A 25,153-nucleotide genomic window follows, 5' to 3' on the forward strand; every position below is an offset into this window, starting at 1 on the left:
GTAAACACCAAGGATTTCTAATTGTACTGTTTGAACACGTAGTATCAAATCATAAAACCCAAGAACGGTGGTTGGTTTTGAAGTCTAACATTTTTGAGGAAAACTCATAAATGTACCGACAACTGGCTAAATAATAGTGTGCTATTGCAGTGAAACATTCACACAGAACAGCCCAGGGTAACAATCTGGATTACGGGTAACATTTAAAACACTTAAGTACAAAAAGAAGGTACATCCTTTCTGTCTTAAGAGTTAGTTTACTGAAAATGCCAAGCAAAGAAATAACTCACAAGGCACTGAAGGTGATGCAACCCAGTTAACAAAAAGCATCACAGAATTAAGGAGATGCTAAATTCTTTTCAGATGACTCAAAAGACAAAGGGAGGTGTTTCAAATGATTCCTAAGGTGTTCCTAATGCGCCTTGTTAGTATTGGAGTAGTTATATACAAACTACATGTTCGGTGATGCCTCAAGCCATCACATTCCTCCCTGCAGCTCCACCTATATATAGTACGAGTAGCAGAAGCACTAGCATAGAAATCACAATGCTGGTATTTCTGCACCACTTTGCTTTTATTTCTGCATCACTTAAACCTTTTAGAGGAGCTGGAGAACAATTAGCACTAAATACTTCCGTTTATCACAGCACTTCCATTAGCCCAGGAGTGACAGCCAAAACAAAGCCTCCCCCAAAGCAGAAGACAGCTGACCTGGGGCTAGGATACGACTACCATCTTACTACCTCTGCCTTCCAAACGCTTCATCTTACTTTCCCTAGGTTATTTTTACCTGTCCTCTCTCCAGAAACCCTTCTCCTAGCAGAATATTAAAACAGTAGTAATTCCCATTGCTGTTTCCCTGCTCTTCCTAAACCATCACATCGGTTCTTTCTCCTTCTTTCCCACCAAAAAACCCCAACGCAAAGCAGGACCTAATGATATGTGCAGGGGGACTAAACCCCACCCATTATATTGTTTTGCACCCTTACTTTTGTTGGCAAAATAGCCATATGGTATTTCCCAAGGAACCCTTGAACATGGGTCTTTAAAGGAGGCTATAAAGTCGATCAGCACCTGCGCAGTATTTCCAAACTCTCTTATCACTTCCACATAGTTATTTTTTTTTCCAGGGTGAGCAAGGAACTGTGAACATCTACTCAAATTAGGAAAAAAAGAAGCAAGACAATACCTCTTTTTCTAGTGTATTTCTGTTACTTGGAGTACAAAAGGAACAATTCTCCATCAAGAAGCATTACATGTCTTTCAAGTACCTTCTCCATTTCTATTTTTTCTTTTTGCACCCATTGTTTATTAAATTAAAAACAACAAGCAATGTAAATACTCTCTCAAACTGAGTATGTTTATGTTGTTTGGATATGAAGAGTTTGCAAACAGGTAAAATAAGCAAATGCTACTGAGAGGAAAATAGTTTATTTTTCTAGAAGTCTATGCCCTAGTGAAATACAACTTTGCTGCCCTGTTATACAACCCTTAAGTACTCAGTTTATGATTTGCTATTTGATGCAATGGATTTTTATTCTGAAATTGAAGTTTACATAAAGGACATTTTCATGTACTACCCCAAGGCAGGACAACTCAAACAATCCCCAATAGACCATAAAGCTTATGAGAAGTGTGTATAATACTGAATAATAACAGTAATATTGAGACTTTTCACTGATACTTTGTCAAGAATAGCCTGACAGCTATTTTTCTTATAGCTTTCTACAAGACAGCTATAAGAAGGCTGAAAAAAGGAAATAGCCTTCTTTCTTACAAGAAATTTGTTCCAAACTCAATGGTTTTATCTGTTTATGGTTTGTTTGTTTGTTTTTTAAGAAGCACACTACTAAGACTAAGCATCATCACGTTTCACATACTGACACCCCTACAGCAACAAAATATGTAGGAAGTAACTCTACCATATATTGTTAAATATTTCTTTCAATTGTATCTACACACAGCTGCAAAATAAGGGGGGATTCTTAAATCATATTGCATTATGTCAGAGGCTGTAATCACGATCAAGACAAACAGCAGGAGCCCAGCACCCCTTCCTCCCCCAGGACGGAGTCTCCTCTACCCAGGAATTTGATTTTAGAAGGTCAAACGAGCTGCTTATAACCATCTACCATTCAGTTTGTCCAATGCAGGAGATTCTTTTCTGTTTCTTCGGTTTCATATGGCGAAGAACTGCCATCTACCACTCTGAACTTGGATCTTACTAAACAATTATCTTTAATTATTTCCATGAGATACCTGCCAAACTGACATAAAATTAATTACACATCCTGCCTCCCCACTGGTTCCAAGGGCTGCTGAGAAAAGAGGAAAAACTACTGTGCAGGCCGACATGGCAGCAAAAGGAGGGAGGGTGGGAGGGAGAGGCGAGAAAAAATGAAAAGGAACAAAGAACCAATAAAACCAGAAAAGCTATCTTGCTGTTTCTGGCAAGCCCACTCAAGCTGTCCTGGGAGCTTCCATAAGGGGAACAAGGCACAGCCCTTCCCTTTGGGTTTTAAGCTAGGTTAGTATTTAATCATTCAATGCAACCAAGCCACAGTAATACTCAAAGTCCACAAAGAAAAGATGCAATTCTTAAAAGAAGTTTTCTTACTGACTAGAAGAGCCTACCTACTCCTAACTGTAAAAACATGGAGTTACCTAACACAAAGGTCTAAGAAAAATGATGTATGAACTTCTTTCCTCACCTCGCAACCAGGAAAAGATGACATACAGTAAATAACTCCAATGTTCCTGCAAAACCACTAACTTCACATAAGCAGCTAACTCTAGAATAGTGAAGCATCACCTTCATAGCAGGTCCCTCAAGAGTTTATTTTACCAAATCAGAAAGTAAGAAAATAAAGCCAACAGTACACTCACCAAGGGCAATGATGATCCATTTTCAAAATGCATCTTAAAAAAACCCCAACAGAATTCCAAGAATCGCAAAAGGCAAAAGAAAAAATAAGTCAGAAACACAGTTACGTGTCAGATTTAAATTATTCACATACAGGTTAAGAATTACCCATATGTACTATCGTTTATCTAATCTATTTAACAAAGATATCTATTTAAGTTCACATAATACAGTTTACCTACAAGTAAACAGTAGGTAACCCAAGCTCAAAACACTTGTTCTGTCAAGAGCTTCATGATTTAAGAAAATCCAAGATACAACTTCAACTTTAGGATTCGGTCCTCGTTCTGAATCGGTTTTTCAACTATTGTTTATTCTCTGACAGAGCCTTAGAAACTGGGCTCATTCAACTATTACATACTTAATGATAAAACTAAATATGTTTCAAAGTATTTGATCTGCTTTTATAGAAATATATACAAGGTTTTCAAGAACTCACCTTGCATGAAAAATCCCAAATATTTTTGCAATTAATCACTCTCCATTAATAAAGCATGCACAAGAAATCAGATGTAGTTGAAGCAAGTGAATTTTGACAAGGTAAGAACAAAATTAAGGTATTCTGCAAAATATTATTAACTAACAGCATTCTGCAAATTTCACTCACATTTCATAGGATAACACAGGTCACCTTTTGATCCACTCTGCTCAGATACAAGAATGTTCCTATCTCACATGGCAACCACCATCCCATACAACACAACCAAGATCCTCTTCCTGCCTCAACTCAGTTACTCTTTCAGTGCCTCTGATGTTTTGCTGGACAAAATGGAAAGTCTTCTCTGCCTCACAATTACATTGGAAGGTTTGATGCATTATCAGCTGAAGAGTATTTGGAACAGCCTTAAAGCTAAGAATAAATCAACCTTTGAGGAAGCCCCTTCTCTTAAAGTCAGAAATTCAAATCACTAGGGGCAAGAGTGGGGAAACACACAGACATCCAGGCTAAAGGGAGAAAGGTCAGAGAGAATAGCCAAAAGAAAGATTAAATTAGAAAGCAGTTAGATTTCTGGGGAATAGAGAGGTGAACTTCCTTTTGTGTTAGACAAACAAAAACTTTATTTTATGGCTTCAGTTAGAAATAAGGGATGCTAGGGGTTGGTTTTTTAAAAACAAAAATAACCTGCAAGTTATCCATTGAAAAATAGGATATTAAGTTTATTACCTCGGATAAGATGTAAGTGACATCATGATTAGATTGAGAAGGGTAGTGATCTTTATTCAGATTCTAACAAAAGAAGCAAATTTTTGTTTATCAGCTATTTTTGGTTACATTCTTAAGGAAAGTTCTTTATTAATATTAATAATTTTTAACCGTTATGTAAAGAATGTATAACACCACGTGATCCATGTTGGCATCAAGAAAGCCCTCAAATGAATTAGAGTAAGTTACAGACTTCCTTAAAAACAAGTAAACAAAAAATAAATCTGAAAAAATCCCAAAACATTAAACCTGAAAAATCTACGCATGAAAAAACAAAAGCTTCTGTGTCAAAAAAAAGATCCATTAATTCAGAAAACTGCTTTTTAAAAATTTTTCTTACTTGTCGCATACAGAACAGTGATGGCAACGATCTGGTTTTACAAGATGGCATCTGTCACAGTACCTGATTGCTAAAGAAAAAAGTTCCAAGATTAGATCTCAATGTACAGTTACACATTTTGATTCCTGAAGTCTGCGCAAAAGTAAATACTAGCAGTTCAGCCCAGCAGAACCCCCAGGAAAGCATTTCAGCATGATCAGAAGCAGGTGCAAATATTTAAGCATTCTTTAAGTACTTGCAATGCTGAATCTAGCAGAGTGAATCCAAAAAGCTCGGTTTTTGCAATCTCTGCTAATCATGCTAATCAGGGCTTTTTCTTCCAAACCTCTCAGCTCTGCAAAACAACCAATGAACCAACAAAACTCACAAAGCCCTCAACTAGACTGGAAAACCTTTAAAGACTGTTCAACAATATAGCTATTTTAAGCTATTATTCTAACAGCTTTGATTTACTATATGAGATTATCTCTTGGATTTGCTTAGCTAGCCAGCATTCACAAAGTTACAACATCAGTAGGTTAAGGTTAACTCTTAGTTTGGAAGAACTTTTGTTCTTGCAACTGAACAACCAGCAAGTAAAACAGTAACAGTTTCTTGCTGTGATCTATCTAGCTATACATGACATGCAGACAGTGATTAATTTATTATTATTTTTAACCTATGGAAGAACTCTATGCAGTTAAAGACTGCTACAGCTTCTTCTGCAGTTTGTTATCCAAGCTATTTGTTGATGTCAGTTTGCAAACATTTAGCAAGGCATTGCCAATCCACTTTAAAATCCTAAATTTCCTTTCCACTGAATAAATGTAGCTGCATAAAGCTACATTAAAGTTAAGTTCTTGGGTCACTGATACTTTATGAAGTATGAAAAGCAGTTCTTCCCTACAATCCAAACCTTTGGAATTTTTTAATTAGTTTAGGTAGTACATCAAGACACCTGCCTTCAGTGGTCTCCTGAACACCTATTTACCTCCAGACATTGTCCGTGTATAGATAGGAAGATCCTTGGCTGCCCGTCGTAAGACTTCTTGCTGGGATTCACCTCTAGGCTCTCTCTCTAGGGATTCCTTGTCTGAATATGACAGATGAAACTGGAATGATTTTTAAAATCAAAGATACGTTACCATCAAGTGAAATAAGTATCTGTAGAGATGTATAAATACTCATTATATAAAGATGGATTAGCAGCACGTACAAGGTATTACAGCAAACAACCCAGTGTTCCGAAGACCACTAAATTAGTCATGGCAACTGAAGACAAAATTAAAATTATTTCTGATTTGGTATTGATGCAATGCTGAATGCTTCCAGAACTACTAAGTGACACTCTTCAAGAGGAGGACCAAGAGCTTACCATCCCTTTAAAAGGTCAGTTAATTTTCTTCTGTAACACTAATATTAGCTAGTGACTACAAATAAGCTAGGGATGTCAGTCTTTAACCAAAAGAAAATAAGGTACTAGTAATAGCAGAATCTCTTATCCAAATTTCTTATACTTGAAAGCCCTCTGCAAAACAGCAACATAGTCAACTTTGTCGCTGTAGCTTCTAGAAATTGGCAGATGCCAATGTCTTTGGCGTCTCTATCAGAGAAACAGGGTACAAAATCACCCCTGAAAAGAAGTCCGTATTTGGCAGGAAGAGTGGCTGTCTCTAACCTGTACTAGAAACAGAAGCCCTCTGCATAGCATTTACGTCTACAGAAAGGCTAGTCATTGCAACAACATTAACTCTTTTCCTGAATGGAAGTGATGCATGTACAACTAAGAAAGCAGACAGAAATATACAGTTAAGAGCCTATTCTCACCTCCACAGAGAAGGCACCACTCTACCTTCCTGATAAAGCTCACAATCTTCCAGCAGAACCTGGAGGTTCATGTTTAGCATGAGTTTCTCAAGTCACCTTTCACTTCTTCCCCAGCAAGAATACACTGTTGACAACACCCGAATTGATTTACATTGGGATACATAGGATTTCTCACTGCAGAAACTTGGTTCAGAATACTTTTATTTTTAATGCTTCCTGTTTGATGTACACAGAGCTATTGCTCCATCATTTTGTATTGCTTCTCAGAGTAGTCCTATGTCTAAAAAACCATCCTGCCTGGAAAACCATCTTCTCCCACCTTCATGCAGGTATATAGCTGGTACACGCAGGTAGATTGGCACACACTAAAGTGAAGTCCCTCAGTCTCTTAAAGAGAAACTGAAGCAGAACTTTAGTGATTTTCATAGTCTAAGAAGTTGAAATAAGCTTAAAAATAAATACACAGGCTGTGTGGTTTGCACCAGCGGCAGTATTTATGAGGAAAAAAAACCACAAAAGCTTTATCTGTTTTTCAGTCTTCAAACAACTGCTTGCTATAGTTGATAAGTCAGTCCAGTTATGTTGAAAATACATCCTTTTACATTTACAGACTTCATCCTAAAAACTAGAAGACAAGCAGTAACTTAACATTACACAATACCCTAATTAAATTTTAAAAATACTGCTCTAGTAGAATAGGAGAAAGACATGGAACAACAAAGATGTCACTACCAGCAACATTATATAAATTCAAAGAACACAGAAACACCACACATTGCTATCTATTACCTGACTTCAGTATTTTAATATCCCGTTTGAAGCTCTCCAGTAGCATTGTATGATGGCTTTGGAATTCCACTATAATTACTAAGGATTTGTCAAAATGTTTTCTAAGTCTTTTATTGGCATCAGCCCAGTGATTTGAAAACCCTTCTAATTATCGCTACAGTCACCATATACACGCATATATTTTGCTATGTAATTACCAAATGAAATAGGTTCTTAATTTATTTCGCTCTTCTCCATCCCAAGCTGTAGTAAAGACTGCAGTGTGAAATTCAAGGAAAATGCCAATTACTTCGAATTATCTACTTGTTTCCACAATTACATCTCTCATTAGTGAATGAAAACTATTCAGAAAAGAACCTCTGCACAACAGACAGCAGAAATCACAAGCTATTTATTTTGTGTTGGCATGCTAGTTATATGAGCTAGAGTTATGAGTCTATGCCGAAACAAGTATTGGCTCTGTGGACATTTCAAACTCCAGAGCAGCCATAGCACGACTCCCCTTGACCTCAGAGGTTGTGTAACATAGCACCTACTGAGGACTGTGGGGTTTCTGTATAAAGACAGGATGGAAGAGGTCAAATGTTGTGCTGGTGGTACCAAGCTGCATAGGGAGGAAGGGAGGATTTTCATCAAGGCTACTGACAGTTTTCTCTCTTTTTTTTTTTTTTTTTAACATGTTGGAAAGAATGTGAAATTAATTAAAAAAACCCCATTACAGTACTAAAAGCAATCATCTTGAGGCTACATCATAATGAACATGGTTTTGTATCTTAATATTCTCCAAGACAAGTGGATCCCTCTTCTTTAACACTAGTGTACTAGCTGGACTTAGACATGGAGTACTCAGACTTCTTTTCCATGCAGCTCTTCTGTACTAGCTCCCTTCCTGCTCAGCCAGCCCTGGCTTCCCAACATCAGCTTATCTGTTGTGTGCACATGCCACAACTCCCAAGTTCCTTCATATCAAAACAGATGGGGAAGAAGCTTTAATTCAGAGGACAACAGATAGATGCTGACATGCAATAGAAATCTTAAACACAGGGAAGTAATTTTTTTGCCCACATAAAAGTATTATATTCCCATGCAAAGATTTAAGCTGCTAGTACAAACAACTAATATTTTTCAAGTGGAGAGGTTTTTTTCTTCTTAATTTCATAATTATCTAAATTTGAAAATCTATTAAATAACCTTTACAACTTAGAGAAGGTGTAATTTTTTTTTATCTTGGTCATTATGCTGTTTGCAATCTGACTTACTCCTATTAAGAAGCTGTAACTACCAGGTGTATTTTTCTACACAGTGTAAAACTACACGAGATCAGAGTCTAAGTTATTCAAATACTACAAAATCAGGCATTTGACTAGGCTATTTCAGAAACAAAAGTTAAGTTTATCTTACTTCTTTTGAAGGATTCATTGGTAGCGTAAAGATTGTTTTCCAATATGACCAGACGAACAGCATGAAAAATATGTGGTAAGCAACCAGGCACACAACTAAAATCAAAAAGGAACAGAATTAATACATACAGACCAGTGGTATTATAGTACTTACAAACGGATGCTGTACGTATCACAGTTAGTTACTCTAACAGATGCAAATACAGAGGCTCTGCAAAAGCTTTGCAACAAGAACATTGCACTGCAACTTTACATGAGACAAATACAGACTGTGTGGGGAAAGTTACAATACAGGCTACATATATTAAAAAAGTTTGAGGGGAATGGTTAACAGCCTAATAGAGCCCCATAATTATTTAGCAAGCACCCTCTCTTTATGTATTTGTTAAATCCTTTAAATAACTGATGCATTTCTGCTTTCTAGCTTTATAAACCATGTAGGGAGACTGCTAGCCATACAAAAAAAAAAAAAAAACCCCAAACAAAAAAACCCAAAACCCCCCAAAAGCAAGTATAGCTACCTAAACAATGTCTAAAGTAAGGGGATATGCATATGATACTTGAGTAGTAACCATAACCAGTTAATTTGTTTTGCTAGATTTTTAGGAGGGAGGATGTAGGGTGGATTTTAAAACCCTGCAGGTTCTTTAAATTCAAATGTTCATTCACTACTTTATATTCTTCACAGATAGTGATTTATTCTTAGATTGTTTTAATAGAGGCCAGCCAATGTTTACCATGCTGAGTTGCTTTCCTAGAATACAAAAGGTAATATTAACTCTTCCAAAGAGCCTGCCATGAACGGATAGGTGTTTCCATTTAAAAGCTCTCACTGTGCTAAGCAATTCACTACAGTAAACAGTAAATCAAAAACTTGTATCCCATGATTAACTTGCTCAAATGCACAAGAAAGAGTATCTCCTTGGATTTTTCTTTCTCATGCAGAGAAGCAGCAAATAAAGGAGAGCTAGGACAGCAATAGTGAAAAATATTATTTCCCTGCTGTACAGATGAACTCAGATCATAGAGCGTTCAAGGTTATATGGAAGCTACACAGTCAAATAGTCTTTATACAACTTCTATAAATTCATAAGACTATCAAAAAACATCCTAAAGGGAAACTTGTGTACTTTCACTACACAAACTGAAATACTGCCACAGTATGGTTAGCCCATGTTTTTATATATATATTGCTATTCAGTGCTAGAGAATTTTCCGTAACACATGCAAGACGGTGTGTATAAATGCAGGAACAGTAGTGCAGCACGTTCTAGTTTTTTTGTCATTTTGCCTCAAAAGTAATGCTGAATAACTGTTTCTGGTGTCAAAGTTTGTTTACTCAAAAAAGCAGCAACACAATTCTTATGCACTAGGCAGTTAAAAAATAATAAACAAAAGCTAACAAAATCTGAGAAGCAACACTGTACAAAGCTTTGGGATGACAGGGGAAAAGAGCCATATGCCATGCCTATAAACTGAAAAAAATCTCATCAGTATAAGTAAGTGATAGAACTGGACTCCACATCAAGCACAATACACTAAATGACCATCTTGTTATTGCACAAGCATCTGGCAGGAACAGCACACATTGTTAATTGTTATCACAACATTTCTATTAATTCTAGAAAACTCCTGATTTACTCAAACAAAACCAGTATTTCCTTAAACAGCATATTCATGGCATAGTGAGGGTAAGGTAGGGCACGTTACATCAGTTCTGTACACTCTGTATTTACTAATCTGCACCTAATTTTTCCTGTTGTAAGACAAATGGTAACTGTGATTGATAAGCAAAATTCGTTTTTCATATATTAAAAAAAAAAAAAAAAAAAAAAAAAGACTACTAGAGGAAGACAAAATTTTGCCCTAAAGGCATTATCCTATGTTTCCCCTTTCAAGTCAAGTCTGCATCAGACATAAGCTCTTCTTGTTTGCTCTTGCACCTCCATTCTCCAATCTGGTCCAGGTCCTGACTGGTCACTTCTCCCGGTTACCCACCCATCGGTTTCCCTGCACCACAATGGAGACTCCAGGCTACCCAGCTCTCCACTGTGTCTGTGGGTGTTGAGAGTCCAACATAAGAACCTCAGTTCCCTTCAGACAAAAAGAAGAGCTCTCCGCAGCTTCCTGGGCAGAAATCCTTCTATTTTACACTTTTTCTGGAAAAAAAAAAACCAAACCAAATGGCATATCCCTTGCTTGAAGGCAACCCATGAAGAAATAGCTAGCATAGCTAGAGCTGCCTGGAAATCTGCAGCAATCTGTAGCAGGGCTGAGCCCCATTTGTCCACTTTTCACCCCTCAAAACACTCAGGGCAGAAGTGCAGCCAGGGTAAATTTCTCCTAACTGGCTGAAACTCACCAAGGCTTTGAGCAGCTAAAAATAAGGAAATGTAATGTTCCCCAATGCATTTTGCTGATAATTCTAAGGTGCTTTGTGAGCAATGCTTAACAACGCACTCGTCTCCCCTGCACACACTTTGGAGCAGCAGGAAACTGGAATTACTTCAAAGTCCGCAGGTGCTGAAGTTTGCAGATATTCTTATGCACTCACAGAAGGGGAGAGATCACAAACGGTAAAAAAATTTTTCAAGCAAATGTTTCTTAATTGGTAAACACTTTTTCTAAGTAAGGCAGTTGCCAAGGACTTAAAAACCTGCTGGAATTAATTACACAAATATAAAAAGCATACAGTTTGTCTCCTAACCCCCAACCCCTTCCTTCAAAAGCTCTGCAGCCCCACACTTTACACTTCCATGTTGTGCTGCAGTATTAAAATAGCATCTGGAAAAGCAATCTAAACTTGCTACAGCCTCGGAGTAGAAACTCTAACGACAGTTAATCAGGCAGTTTTATTATCTTCTGAAAAGGTTACATATCCGAAGGATTCTGTTTCTTGAAAGACACTGGCTAAAAAGAAACTGCAGAAAAAGTTCACCTTCCATTTAAGTATGTTGCACTCCACACAAACACCTTGCTCATCTTTAGAAGTCCTAGTTTTACAAGAGCTTTCCTTGTTATGAATAAAAAAGTTTAAAAACCAGAATATAAGCGTTATTTTAGTTGACACTTCAGAAAGCCAGTAAGAATGGTAAAAAGTTCTAATTTTTCTCATCTCTGTTTGGAATGGCTGAAGCAACATTCAGGAATGGCAGAAGAATAAAAGGAGCTGAGGAACACAAAAAATTGTATTTATTTAAAAGAGGTTAAATCTGTATCTCAATTCTACTAGTAAACCACTACACTACCCTGATATATGAATTCCACTTACAAACAGCTAATAAAAATCTTACCTTTTTCTCCAATATTTGTCATTGTCACTGGAAAATGGAAAAAAAAAAAAAAAAGAGTAAAAATTACATTTAAATAGCAAATGATGTAACTGAATGTTTTAAACTTGTTTTTCAACCAAAGAGGGAAGGATAATCATCAAACAATACAAGCTTAAGGCCACACAATATCAAGCTGTTATGCTGTGTACATTCATCGCAAGAGCAGGTAGACAATGCCAACTGCTTATAAGGATTTTTGGCTCCCATTCCCAGGCTCAGTTCCTGAGAACTAGCACCTCCATCCGTCTGAAATTGCCCAAGTTTAACCCAAGAAAAGCCACCTCTGAACAGCTATTTCTTTAACCGTGGTTGCACAGGTTTTACTGTTTACATATGTTCTGTTCTTGAGGTGGAGGTGTCAGACTCTGGAACTGGTTTTGCCAGCAATACTCAGTGATACCTTAGAACTTGAAGGCATAAAAACTAAAAGTAGACAAAAGTTGCATCTCCTTTAAGAAATTGCTCACAGATTACAGGAGAAAGGCGCAAGTATTTCAGACATGGAGTGGAGTACACAGGTATCGTGTATCAGTCATCTCATTTATGAAAAGAATAAATCTTCTTCTTACACCTGTATCGTACTCTTGGTCACACTATTTAAAAACACCAAAACACCCCACAAGAGGCATCTCTGAGAGATCAGGAACTCCGATGTAATCAAAACCTCATGGTGCTCTTTGTTTTCCACCCAAACCACTCCACCACACATTTATCCATCCCAATGAAGCATTCTACAAACTGTAATATACTGGCACCTACAATTTCAAGTGAGAGACAGTAGCTATATGGATCTCTCACCCGCTTTGGTTTTCCTAATAAAAATGTCTGGACAAGGCTGGTCTTCAGAGAGCAGGCACAAGGAAATTCCCGATGAAAAGGCCAAGCAGCCAGGCCATCCTACTTTGATGTATTAAACTTAGCCTTGTTGATAGAGTGAAAGTCACTATTTAAATAGATCTTGCACAATCCAAAGACGTACCACAGGACCAGTGCTGCTCAATGCCTTAACTAATGCTCTGGAGTAGTGAACACTCATGAAGTTCACAGATTACACCACTCTGGGGACACCAGCTGGTATGCTCATGTGTAGGACTGCCATCCAGAGGGACCCAGGCAGGCTGGGCCAACAGGACCCTTACGAAATTCAGTGAGGGAAAAGTCCTGCACCTGTAACGAAACAACCCCCCTGCAACGACACAGCCTGGGGACTGCCGGGCTAGAGCGGCTCTGCGGAAGGGCAGCAGAGAGGACTACCAGCCTCCTGGGCTGCATTAGCAGGGGCATGGCCAGTCGGTCAAGGGAAGGGATCATCCCCCTCTAAGCAGCCCTCATTAGACCACATTCAGAATATTGTGGGGCTTTGGGCTCCCCAATACAACAAAGACGCAAGTTCAGGTGAGAGCAACCAAGCTGGCAGGGACCGGATCACTCATCCTCCGAGCAGAGGCTGCACAGCCAGGGCTTGTTCAGCCTGGAGAAGACATGGCTTTGGGAGGACCTAACAGAACCTACAGGGAGGCATCGAGGAGGTGGAGCTGGACTCTTCATAACGGCGCAGGATGGGAGGACAAGAGCCAATGGGTTTAAGTTGAAATGAGAGGATCAGATTTGATACAAGGAAAAACTTTTCCACCATTGAGAACAGTCCACCAGTGGAGCAAGGTGCCCAGACATGTTGTACGGTTTCCATCTCTGGAGCTTTTAAAGACTCAACCAGATAAACAACGTGGCCTGACTTTACACCTAACCCTGCTTTGATCAGTAAGTTGGACTAGGTAAGCTGAGGTCCTCTCAAACATGAATTATTACATAACTCTGTAATTATAAATAGGTCTATTAAAACGGAAATTTGACTTTAGCTCTACCAAAATGAGCATCTACCTTACCTGAGGGAAAACAGTAAATAACCATGTTTATAAAGTTCTTCGCAAAGATCGGAAAGACACCACAGAAGTTGCATTAGCCATTATAAATAAAATTCTATTCTGCCCTCAGTTTTCTAGTTCACCTAAGAGAAATCTTTAGAACTTGATAAACTAAATATCCATCTAAAGCTGAGGGAACATGTACACATTTGACTCTGAGGAGCAGTGATGCTCCAGTACAATAATGCACAAGAACTGTAAAACTAAGCAAACAATTATCCACCAGAAGAGAGCAAAGACATCTGTAGAGCTGACATGTAATTTAAAAGTTCTGGAGCTCTCAGATTAGGACAAAGTAGCCACTACTCAAATTCTGTTCTTCTTTCTCCACTTGGTATGGTCAGCAAGGTAAGCAGAAATTTTGCCAGTCTTCTTGCTAATTAAAAAGCCATAGCCAAGCTAATTAAAAAGCCATAGCCAAGCACATATTGCAGAATCACCAGTTTCAAACTGCAATCTACTTAACCAACCTTTCACAATGATTTGTGGTATTTTTCTCTCGTAACAAGGGAACGGTATAGAACATTGCTGTGAAAGCAGTTGTCATCTTTTTCCCCCCTTAACCTTGGATAAAATGTATTAACTAATGTGTTTGAGACTTCTAACATTTCCACACGTCTGTAAGTAAAGGACCAATACAACTAATAAATAAAAATTTAATAATTTCTACCTGACTGCAAGCCTACAGCTTTTCAACATTTCTGTCCATCTCCAGGATGAAATGCACTCTTCAGAGTCTACACCTGCTTGGTGGATGATCTTTTTTCAGCTTTTGTGGTATCCAGCTTGGAAGTCAAATGTTCCTGATAGTCAGGAGCTGCAGATCATGAAGGCTAAAACGTAAGTGCCCAAAGATGTCGTCTAGTTAATTCCAGAAGAGTGAGAAACAGGGTTTTTTTGGATATATTTGTCTTTTCAGTCTCTTTTACCACCTGAGTATAACTCATGAGTTATTTCATACGTTCCTGAGTTGCAAGCACTGTAAGAGACTGAAGTAGAAGGGGCAAGGCTGAAGAGAGATGCCAGTATCTTCAATCTTACCATCTTTTTTCTCCACACATACTCAACTAGTGTTTACAAGGAGACTGGCCGCGCTGCTTAACAAACATCCTCTCAGATGGTGACACAGAGGAATACACAAGATATCCAATAATCTGCAGCTTTTCACAAAGTAAAGTACTACTCCTCCTGCTTACGCCTTTTTAAATTACCTTTGATGAAGGCTCCCTGAAGGAAGTATAATGCGTGAGAAAGTAATGAACAGGCATCTGCAGTATTACAGGACCAGAGAGGAAACAAAGGGGATTTTTTTTATCTGGTTTGGGGTTTTTTTGCACAAATGTGGCAGAATTGACCATCAGAGAAGGGGAAAAAAAAAAAAAAAAGGCAAAAAAAAAAAAAAGGCAAGCCCTTACAAATCAAACTCTCTCTTAAATTTCTCTTAAAAATTAAACTTTCTCTATTTGTAGAATGGCCACGATACAAAGACTTCTTAGGGTAACCACAAGATGCTTATAACTTTAAAAATCACACTATTTAAGTGCATGGAAAATAATTTTGTAACACCAAAAACCCCTCTAATTTTGGATTTGATCAAAGAAACATTTCATATTTTCCACACCTCCTGAACAGCACACAATATATTTATTTAAACCAAATTTTATATTTTTTAGTAGATTCATTGATACAGCTTTGCTGTATTATTCAATAGTAGTATTCGATCATACAGTCTTCTGTGAATCATTTATAACAGTCTTTCTGGCAGTTTTCTCATTTCTCTTCCAAGGGGTTATATTCACTGCTGGTAGCACACAGAAAAGTAGGTCAGACTGTGCATCCTGTCATGAATAAATACCACCTGAAATGCTGCAAATTCATTTATTGGTAGTCAAATAGCATACAAATAATAAGGGTAAAAAATCATTTATGTCTACAATGACTAAAACAAACGCCAAGGACACACCAATCCGAACCGTTAAGCAGTTTCTACAATACGGGAGAACGCAGGGTAAAACCTTTTGAAAGAGGAATGGAATGATACTTACATATATTCAGAGACTGAGATAATTAGAAAACCATGACCTGTCTTCAAGAAGTCATTAAAAAGTTACAGCTCTGTTTGCCTGAGATACTGCAGGAGCCAATTTCGTAAAGAATCAGCCTTCCATTGCTAAAGTGTCAGGATGCCATTTACAGTTCAGTACTAGCGGACTATCACATAATTAGAGCTTCTCAGTTTCATTACACAGCTCGCAGACAGTGCTCATCAGAAACAGGGATCAGGCTGGGACATATGCAAGACTTCAGTCAACGTAGACGCCAATTTCCTGAGCCAGAAACATCGTTCCCTGCTTGCCCTGAGCCACAGGAAGCCAGAAACAGGAACAGCACATTCAGTAGTCAATGCTGAACAGCCTGCGCTTGCACAAAACAACAGTGACTGAGGACAGAAAGTTGTGTAACAAAAGACAGGAAAAAGTCCAGGATGGAAAGGACACCCAGAGAAGCCTGGGGAATTCATCCCACATTTACTGCTAGCCTTCCTCACTGGGAGAAAGCCATACAGCATCAGGAATGCTGTCTTGGCAAGCAAAGAGGCATGACGGTGTCTCAAAACTGCCTGCTACAACTCCATCACCAAATTAGTTCGCTAAGGAGAGAAACCACATTGCTAGGCACCTTGCACTGGGTCAGACCTTAATTCAGTGACAGAAATAGATTTCCTGTTTCTTGAATACATCTCACTTTATAGGTCTTTATTCTCACTCACCCACAGAAAAGTTAAGTAGGCATCCGTCTCCATGTACTAGAGACATGGCAAGACACAATGCTACCACAAAACCCAGAAGATTTTGGAAGATAAAATTAATGTAAAAAACTTGCATTGGTTTTCTAACATTAAATTTTGCTTGACTTCTAAACCCCAAATCAAATTTCCTGAATAGTAAATGTAATGGTTACATTTGAAAAAAAAAAAAAAAAAAAAGACTGGAGAAAGCAATTAATTTTTTAAAGCTTTGATGGAAGTGGATATACAAAATCTTGCTTTCATATTTTATGTACATTTTTAAAATATTTAATACTTTGGAATGGGAACATAAGATACATCTGATTCAGAGACTCCGCAGCCACATCTATAAATAGCTGTTTCTCTCCAACTTTTATACAGTTTAATGACTTGCATCTGATTCACAAAACTAAGTATGTATTTTATCTTTATAGCATATTTGAAGCCGTAAAACACTGATCTATAGATGCAGTTTAACTCAGCTCTCTGTACATATGAAAGTGTTTTATAGTTGTGACAAGTGTTCTATCTTTGTCTGCCATAGTCCTTTAGAAAAAAAAGTCAGTGCTTGCAATATAAACTACCTCTTTGCTAGACAGAGCAGTGATATGCATTGATTCAGAGTGACAAAGTGGAGACTCTGCCACCACTGCTTCGCTTCAGGACAAAAGTAACAGAAATTTCTGGGAGATTTAAGGTTGGCATAAATAGTCATCAACAATCCATACATTTGGACTTAAGAGTATTTGTGAATGTGTTGGTAAATTAATTTTAACTCCTAATGCTGCATCCATCAAAATATATCAACACTGCTATTTGATAGCTTTTTAGGTAAAGTCACAAAAGCATTGCTTTTGAATTGCGTATGCCCAAGAACTGATCTAACTTTCATCTTCACAAACTTCCCATTTACTTTCCAAGTCAGGACTACCTGAAGAGTGAGGACTACTTCTAGAGAAGTTGTATGACCAGATCCCTTTTAGCAAACAAGGGGTACACGTGGACAAGTACATCTATTCAGGCTGCTATGTTATATAGTGTTAAATCTTTGACTGAAAACACAATCTCATCTAATAATTATATCTTCACCATAGACCTTAGATTTTCAACTTAAAGTCATGGTTTAAATTTCAAGGCACAAAACCTATAGGCAGTACATTAGGCACTACACAGAGAGATAACCAGTCATACTTAACACAGACTTCGGTTCCATCTCAGAGGTGGAGAATGGCAGCTGTCTCTGAAAGTCTGAGAAAGAAATCAAATGAAATTTGAGAAACACACAGGAGCACCGCTGGCTAAACTTCAGAAGGGGGTCTGAGAAGAGCTAAAAATGTGGTGTTTGCAAAATACATTCTAAAAAATACAAAGTTGCTTTGACCAAAGTCCTTTGCTACCTTAGCAGCCAACGTACAGACAGGGTATTTAACTGGTATTTGACAAGGCCAACTCCGGTGTTACAATGTACTTGTATTTCCATAGCCAAGCCTAAGCTGTAGATTATTACAAGGCATGAGCAGCAAATACCACAAATCCCTTGATCCATTTGGAGAACATAGTGAGTGAAGAGCTCAAATCAACTGACCAAATCTTGGGCCTCACCTTTTTTCTTTTTTCCTGTGTCATTTTCTACCTCCATATTTTCTGCCATTTCTGATCCCCTGATGACACTGTGCCATGCCTACAGGGCACACATTAATTCTGCCTCTAAACTATGATGAATTAATCAGCTTTTTATCCTGCTATAATTCCCTTCCACTGACGTTACACAGAGTCAAAAACCTCAATTCAGCACCAATCAATATGATTCTCCAGCAAAAATCTTTCATGATCATTAACATCTTTAGCAGCTGGATCTCATTCCACATTTTTCTGTTCCATGATGAAGGTAGCTGTGGACAGATCCCAGTCACATATTCTATTGAAAAAACAAAGATGTGGCTTATGAGCTCTCCTGACTGTATTGTGAATGCCTTGTTGTCCCCATCTTCAACTGTGCTGAAGTCACTTTATTCTTTTCCAAATTAGGCAAATCACTCACCAGGTGACAATATTTCCTCCTTTTCCCTTCACTGAAGTAGTCAAGAAATGCTTGTTGGTCATTTCTATGTTCCACAGCAAATCTATTCTCCTTCTTCAAAATCACAAATTCAAGCTGCATTTTCAGACAGGATTCCCTGAGCAAGCACATTATCCGTAGAATTAAAATCAGTGACAGGTAACAATAGATCAAAACTGAATATATACAACTAATTTCTATTTATTGGATAACATTTTGCCAGCATAGTTGATACTTCCACTAAAAACACCTGCCACAGCACTGTCAAATTTTCACATTTTCCTTCTTATACACAACTCCAAATCATGAACTGGGAGAAAAGCAAAACAAAAAAAGAACAAAAAAAAACCCCAAAAAGAATCTCAACATCTGAGTTTGTCAGGCACATTCCCGACAAACAAAAGTCAGAAACTGCAAATAACTACTGGTCCTGCCTTACCCAAAGATGGAGTGGATAACTACTCTTAGGTCCCTTACAGTTCTACTAACCCGAGTTAGAGATACACCTAAGAAGGAAGATGTAATAATAATTATTTCCTTTGCATACAGTTTACTGAATCCAATATGTATTTTCTGAGTACAGACACATAGATGCAGGAGCTGGGGGAAAGAATTCCGTCTGACCTTCATGCTACTGTTGTTCCATATACTCTCGTTTGAAATTTCAGTAGCTTCAGCTATTGACGTTCAGTGTACTCATTGGACAGCACCTGTATTTCCTCACCTTTTTTAGAGGAAGAGCAATGAATCTGTAACCCTCAGGTTTTCATAAACAGACAAATTTCTTTAAGGGAGGGAATACTTAAAGGCCCATTAACAAAGGAAGCTATTTGGGGGAAAAAGACAACTACTACTGCCAGACGGGGGTTGTGAGATGACAGTATCGCCAAAATCAAGAGAATGGAACTGGATTAGAGAGAAGCAATTTTTAGTCAGGTGCTTTAAAACCAATTAATTTACACATTTCATTCCAGTATTCCATAACCAGCAGGAAGAAGATAACTGTTTACTAGTGCTCAATAACTTTCTCCTTTTTCTTAAAGGTTAAAGCAGCACAACCACTTAACTGAATCTACAAATAAGAGACAGAACTCTAGACATGGAAGTACTACAGTTAAAAGTTGTGGATTCCTTTTTCTGTTTCTAAAACCCTTTTTTGTTCCTAAAATGCTACTCAATACTGTAACTACTCAGCTCTAGGGATGAAAGGAATCATCTTAGTAGACTTTCTCTTTTTAAAAAAAATGTCACTCATGCAACACTCAGTTGAAATCGAAAAAAACCAATTCAAAATACTACATTTGAAACACTTTCTCATTACCAAAAGCTCAAAGAAACCACCTACATTACAACTGTGCAATGTCCTTGCCAAGTGCTACTGTGCAATGGTTAACACTGTTCCCTGTACGCTGTCATTAGCATCAATGACAGTAAGCTGCAGTAAAATAAGCAGCTATATACGTCCTCTTCAGCAGTCAGTGCTGCAGGAATAAAAGACGCACTGAGTAGACAGGCTGGCTTCAAAGTGCTGAAATGTTTACAGTCTATTCCTGCCGTTGGCTTTCGTTCTCAGAGTTGTTAGCTATTCCTTCTGTTGTTTACACTAAATATTCATTAGTAAGACAAGACATAAGTTTATTTTATCTTAATATGCCAAAACCAAGAGAAAACATCCAGATACAGATAAAACATGGAGTTAGCGGAAGTCACGGACAACCATTATGCTGAATTCAAAAACTGGTGAGCCAGGCAGAATGGGGAAGGAGTGGGGTGTGTGTGTGTGTGCAAGGAACAAAAAAAAATAAAAATAAAAATAAAAATAAAAATAAATAAAAAAATCACCTTTGTCCATAGAAAGGACTTCAGTAAAAGGGGTTTTAGCAGAGCCCCAGGATCCCTTCTTCCTCCCCTCCCATCGCAGGCCTTTTCTTTTGAGTGGTTCTCCAGGAATTATGGTACTACAGTTAATAGTTTGAAGTAAGTTTTAAGCATGCCACTGCCCTAAGAGGTACCTGCTGTCAGGTAAGATAAAAACTGTTATACAGAATTACTCAGAAGAAAGAATACAGTCTATTACTCAACCAGTAGTGCCCAAATCAAGCCTATTTTGCTGTATAAGCATCACAGGGCTGTGTGGATTAGGATAGATGTTAACTAGAGGGTCACTTTCCCCCAAAATATCCTTGCTGTCCTCATATCAGCTTACAGATAGCCTTTCCAGGCTCAGTCAACTTCTCCCACAATCTTCCAGACAATTCGCTTCCTTCTGCTGGAGGTAGACACTTTGGTGCTCCTCTTGTGAGGGCACAGCAACTCAAGTTCCAATTTCTAGCTGAAAAGGACCATTTGAAACTACAGATTTGAATGCTGTTAGTGGAAAAAAGATGTAAACTGCCCATCTCTGAGATAGAAACCACACCAAGTCTTGATACCTCCCTGCAAAACAGAGGTGCTAGGCCTGGCAATCATTTTTTCTTAACGTCTCAACTGCTCAGCCAAGCATCTGTGGGACAAAAATTTTATCACAGTCTTCTGTTAAAAAAAAAATAAAAATCCAAAATTAGGTACCATACTGCTGAGATTTTCAACATGAACAGCTGAAGTCTGGCAAAGTTATACAGGCATATAAATGTACTCAGCTTGTGTTGGGTATTTTCCCCTCACCACTGTTCCTTAAGCAGATGCTAAATAACCAGTGGTCACTATGACCCTCACCTATGGTAGAGGGGAAAGGGGAGACAATAGCTGATTTGTATTCCTTTCTGCCATCATTACAATACTGTTCATGAAACATCAGCACACCACACATTAGCCTCTAAAATTCAAAGACTGAATTGTTTTCTACAAGATACACTGCAACAGAAACTGAAATTAACCAGGGAGCCTAGCGAGCTGGTCATTTAATAAATCCTTCTGGCTCGACTACTCAAATTCACAGAAATACTCAAACCACGTCTCCAGTATGCGATTAACTATGTGCCTAACGCTAAGGAAGAGCCAAGGTGCACGGTCAGGACGACATCCGAACGAACTGCAGGCTGCCGGTGCCAAAGGCGCACCAAGTTGTGACAGCCGGGCATTTTCCAGGCGACTGAAGAGTGGCACGGGGAGACTCGGGGACTCTTGTTACGTCTCCCCACTTCCATGATAGCTGACAGAAGACCCCATTTATATACACATATATGTATGTACGTATGTCTACGCGCTGTCACGCAGAGGGAGGAAAACAAAGGGACCGCTAACTTTGCTCACGCCGCTGCACAGGGAGCCTCCAGGTCTCATCCTCGGGGCTGGGTATCACCCCCTGCGCACGCCACGGAGCAGCACTCACGCCGCGAAAAGCCCCGTGCGATCGGGTCCCTGCTCGCGTGGGGAGGGGAGACAAGGCAGCGCGGAGGCCAGAGCGACCCCGGCCGCCTGGGGGGGACCGGGCCGCGGTGGGGGCAGGGAATGGCTCCGCCAGCCCAACCCAGCCCGCCGCCGGCTACATGCTGCGGCGCGGCCCCCGCCCCGGCCCGCCGGCTTGCCGATAAACAACAGACAGCGCCGCCGCCCCCCGCCCCGCCAGCCCCGTCCCGGCAGGCGCGTGCGGCGGGAGCCCGGCTGCGCTCTCCCAGCAGGGGCAGGGGCGGCGACGGCGCCCACCCCCCCCCCCCCCGTCCCCGTCCCGTCCCGCGGGAGCCCGCCGCGCCCCTCGCCCGCCGCGGCGGCACTCACGCAGGCAGAGCTGGGTGACATAGGCGTAGTAGGACCAGCAGAGGATGCTGGAGATAAAGAGCACCGGCACCCAGTAGAGCAGCCGCTGGCAGCGCCGCCGCACGCCACCCCAAGCGCCCGCCGCCCCGGCCGGCGGCGGTGGCGGCGGCGGTGCCGCCATCTTCCCGCACCGCATCCCGGCCGCGCACCCCGCCGGAGCCCGCCCCAGTCCCTTCCTCCCGCGCTGACAGAGCTCTCCGGCAGGGCCGCTCCTCCTACCGCCCGCCCACTTCTCCCCCCTCCTGGGCCGGGCAGGGCAGAGCAGAGGCGGGGGAAGGGCCGCCGGGGACGCCGCGGTGTCGCCTCGGGGTCCGGCCGTCCCGGGCCTGGCGGGGACCGGGACGTTCCTGCCGTCTCCCGTGGGCGGTAGCGGGCAGCGCTCAAAAGTTTGGGGCCGGGCCCCGGAGCAGCTCCGCTCACTACAAAATTAGTTACGCGCCTCGGACATCCGGCACGTGCGGGAGCGTTAGGGTGTTACGCGGCTGGAGGCGCCGATGACGTCTGTCGCCGCTTATGCCCGGTGCCCAGAGCAGCTTCCTCTGGCTTCTCCGTCTCCAAAATAGGGATGGTGGTGCTTAACTGCCCTCGGAAATACTTCAAAACACTTGGTTAAGAGAAGCGCTGCCTCCTTTGCAAGTGGTGTTCCAGGGTGACGTTGAAGGAACACCAAGTGTTGCAGGCCGCCATGTGACAGCGAGCAGGAGGCGGCGGGAGGCCGCGGTGGCCGGCCCTCCTCTTGGCAGACGTTCGGCCAAGGGAAGGTGGCGTAGGGTTGTGCTGACTCACTCTTTCCCGAAAGGGCTTTACGTTACGGCCATCATAATGAACCGCTTGTGAAATGTCATAGTAAACCCAAACTGCGTTGCAGTATGTGCTCCCAAATTGTTCCCGAATTAGAAATGCCGAGCACGGCCCGTAGTATTTCTGCAATCTGCTAGAGCCTCTCACGGCGTCAGCGGGGCGGTAGGTAGGAGAGAGCTGGTTGATTAAAATCTGTTTGGACTCGGAAAAAAGGCTTGTGTGATGTCACACGCAGGAGGCTGTGCACGAAGCTAAGTGATCACAACCTGGAAGGCATATGGGTGTCATTGATTAAAAACGGGCTGCAAGAGAGGAAAAAAATGGAGACAATAAGGCAAAACCAATAGTAGGTGTGCTGACAGGTTGAAACAGAGTTGTTAGCGTGTTTGTTGAAGAGACAGAAAAAGAAGTTGACCATATGGCTGCAGTGTTTTTATGTAATGCAAAGTTGTGTGCCCCCCGTTACTGTAAGATTAGGCTGAGGAATTTCAGTTAGCCACAGCGAATCGGGTGAATGAGCTAAACCACAACAGCAATACGGAATGATGTATTAAGAGGAATATCACATAACCCGTGGCAGTAAATTGCTTTACCTAGTCAAGAAAAAGACTGGTATATCATTGTGAACGGCTCAGTGAAACTATCTCTGCAAGGTATAGTCATTGTGGAAGAGGAATGATCAAATACAATGATGCCATCGAAAGACTGGAATATAATAACTTAAGAAAAGATTCTGCATGATGGGGAATTATGCATTATACATTAAAAAGGTGGAGTTACAGTGAATGATACAGAAAAACTGGATTTGATATTTGTACATAATGTATGTCACAAAACAAGAGGAAAGGGACGGAAACCAATGTGACATAGACAATAAAGCCATTTTATTTTACCTGTAGTTAGTTAGGATTTGACTTTAGTATGTTTAATAAAAACATCCATGGTTATTCAAAACAGATTTCAGAAGTAAAAGGAAAAAAATTACCACCACCTGAAGGCATACCCCTTGCTTTACTGGCAAAAGTTAAAAGAAATGAAGGTAATTTAATTCATTTGATGGAAATACCCAACAGTGACCTCTCTCAGATAAAAAAGCGTAACACATCAAATGTGTTGTGCACTTCCGGGGACACATGGCCATACCATGAGAAGTCAGCAGCTGGGAACTGTATGTATAAGGGTGAACTAGTTTTTGCATCATACTTGGGGCTATGAAAAGCTTTCTCCTGTAAGCCATTTTAAAACACTGCATGTGGTACAGGGCTTATTAACAATAACACATGCCAGGGAAAGATGGTAAACAGCAGAGAAGACTTTAACACAGTAATTAATCCTTGAGATAATACTTATTACACAAAATTATGTATACAGAGAGATGGCAGTTTGCCAGAGGTGCGGGAATAAAAAGATGATGTGTTACAAAGACCTCAAATTGTATCATACAATTTCTGGTCAGAGGTTTTTTATTACTCCTTCATGGAAATGGGTTTCTGTAGTCCATCTTTCTAACTTTTCCATGGCCAGTGCCAACCTCCTCAGATTCCACAATAATCAGAATTTTGTTATTTAGTGTGTTAATAATTACATTAATAATTATTATAGCGTACCCTTTATTAGAGCTCCAAAATTGTGGCCATTCTGGTTCAAAACTAGCCTGTCTAGTGAAATAAACAGGCAAACCTGACTTTAGTTTTGCTTCGACAAAAAAGCCTGCCTTGGCTGATATTCCTGATTACCTTGGAGCATCTTTTGGTCAGACAGCTGTAAAGAATTCCTCTCTCTTGCCCTTGTGCTTGTGACTTCTCCCTGTGGATGCAGCCTCTCTTGCTCCCCTCCATGCTCACAGTTCTTTTCTCTTCCCTCCACAACTCATCACTGTCCAGATGGGTCAGGAGAGACCCTTTCTTCTGTTCTTTTCTTCCTCATCCTGCCTTTGTGGTACGACCTGCAGAAATTTTAGGTAGGAGCAGAACAACTCCAGAGTGAGCATACTCAAGGGAGCATTGCGTTATGGCAAAAGTAAATCCTGG

At 40.2% G+C, this 25,153-nt stretch overlaps 1 protein-coding gene across 2 annotated transcripts in view; it reads right to left on the reverse strand.

The window, feature by feature from the left end:
* Positions 1-22,458, reverse strand: part of ZDHHC2 (zDHHC palmitoyltransferase 2) — a 30,586-nt gene extending 8,128 nt beyond the window's left edge. The window contains exons 1-6 of one of the 2 annotated variants that reach the window (XM_086463990.1): positions 22,284-22,458; positions 11,756-11,782; positions 8,464-8,558; positions 5,438-5,558; positions 4,468-4,537; positions 2,887-2,919 (exon numbers count right to left, since the gene is read on the reverse strand). In XM_086463990.1, coding sequence (XP_086320116.1) covers positions 2,887-2,919; positions 4,468-4,537; positions 5,438-5,558; positions 8,464-8,558; positions 11,756-11,782; positions 22,284-22,458 — 521 coding nt within the window. The remainder of the gene's footprint in view (positions 1-2,886; positions 2,920-4,467; positions 4,538-5,437; positions 5,559-8,463; positions 8,559-11,755; positions 11,783-22,283) is intronic. The other variant, XM_086463992.1, reaches the window with a different exon arrangement.
* Between the last annotated feature and the right edge of the window lie 2,695 nt (positions 22,459-25,153).

The sequence above is a fragment of the Leptosomus discolor genome, chromosome 4, assembly GCF_034619465.1.
Source record: "Leptosomus discolor isolate bLepDis1 chromosome 4, bLepDis1.hap2, whole genome shotgun sequence".
Taxonomy (NCBI): domain Eukaryota; kingdom Metazoa; phylum Chordata; class Aves; order Leptosomiformes; family Leptosomidae; genus Leptosomus; species Leptosomus discolor.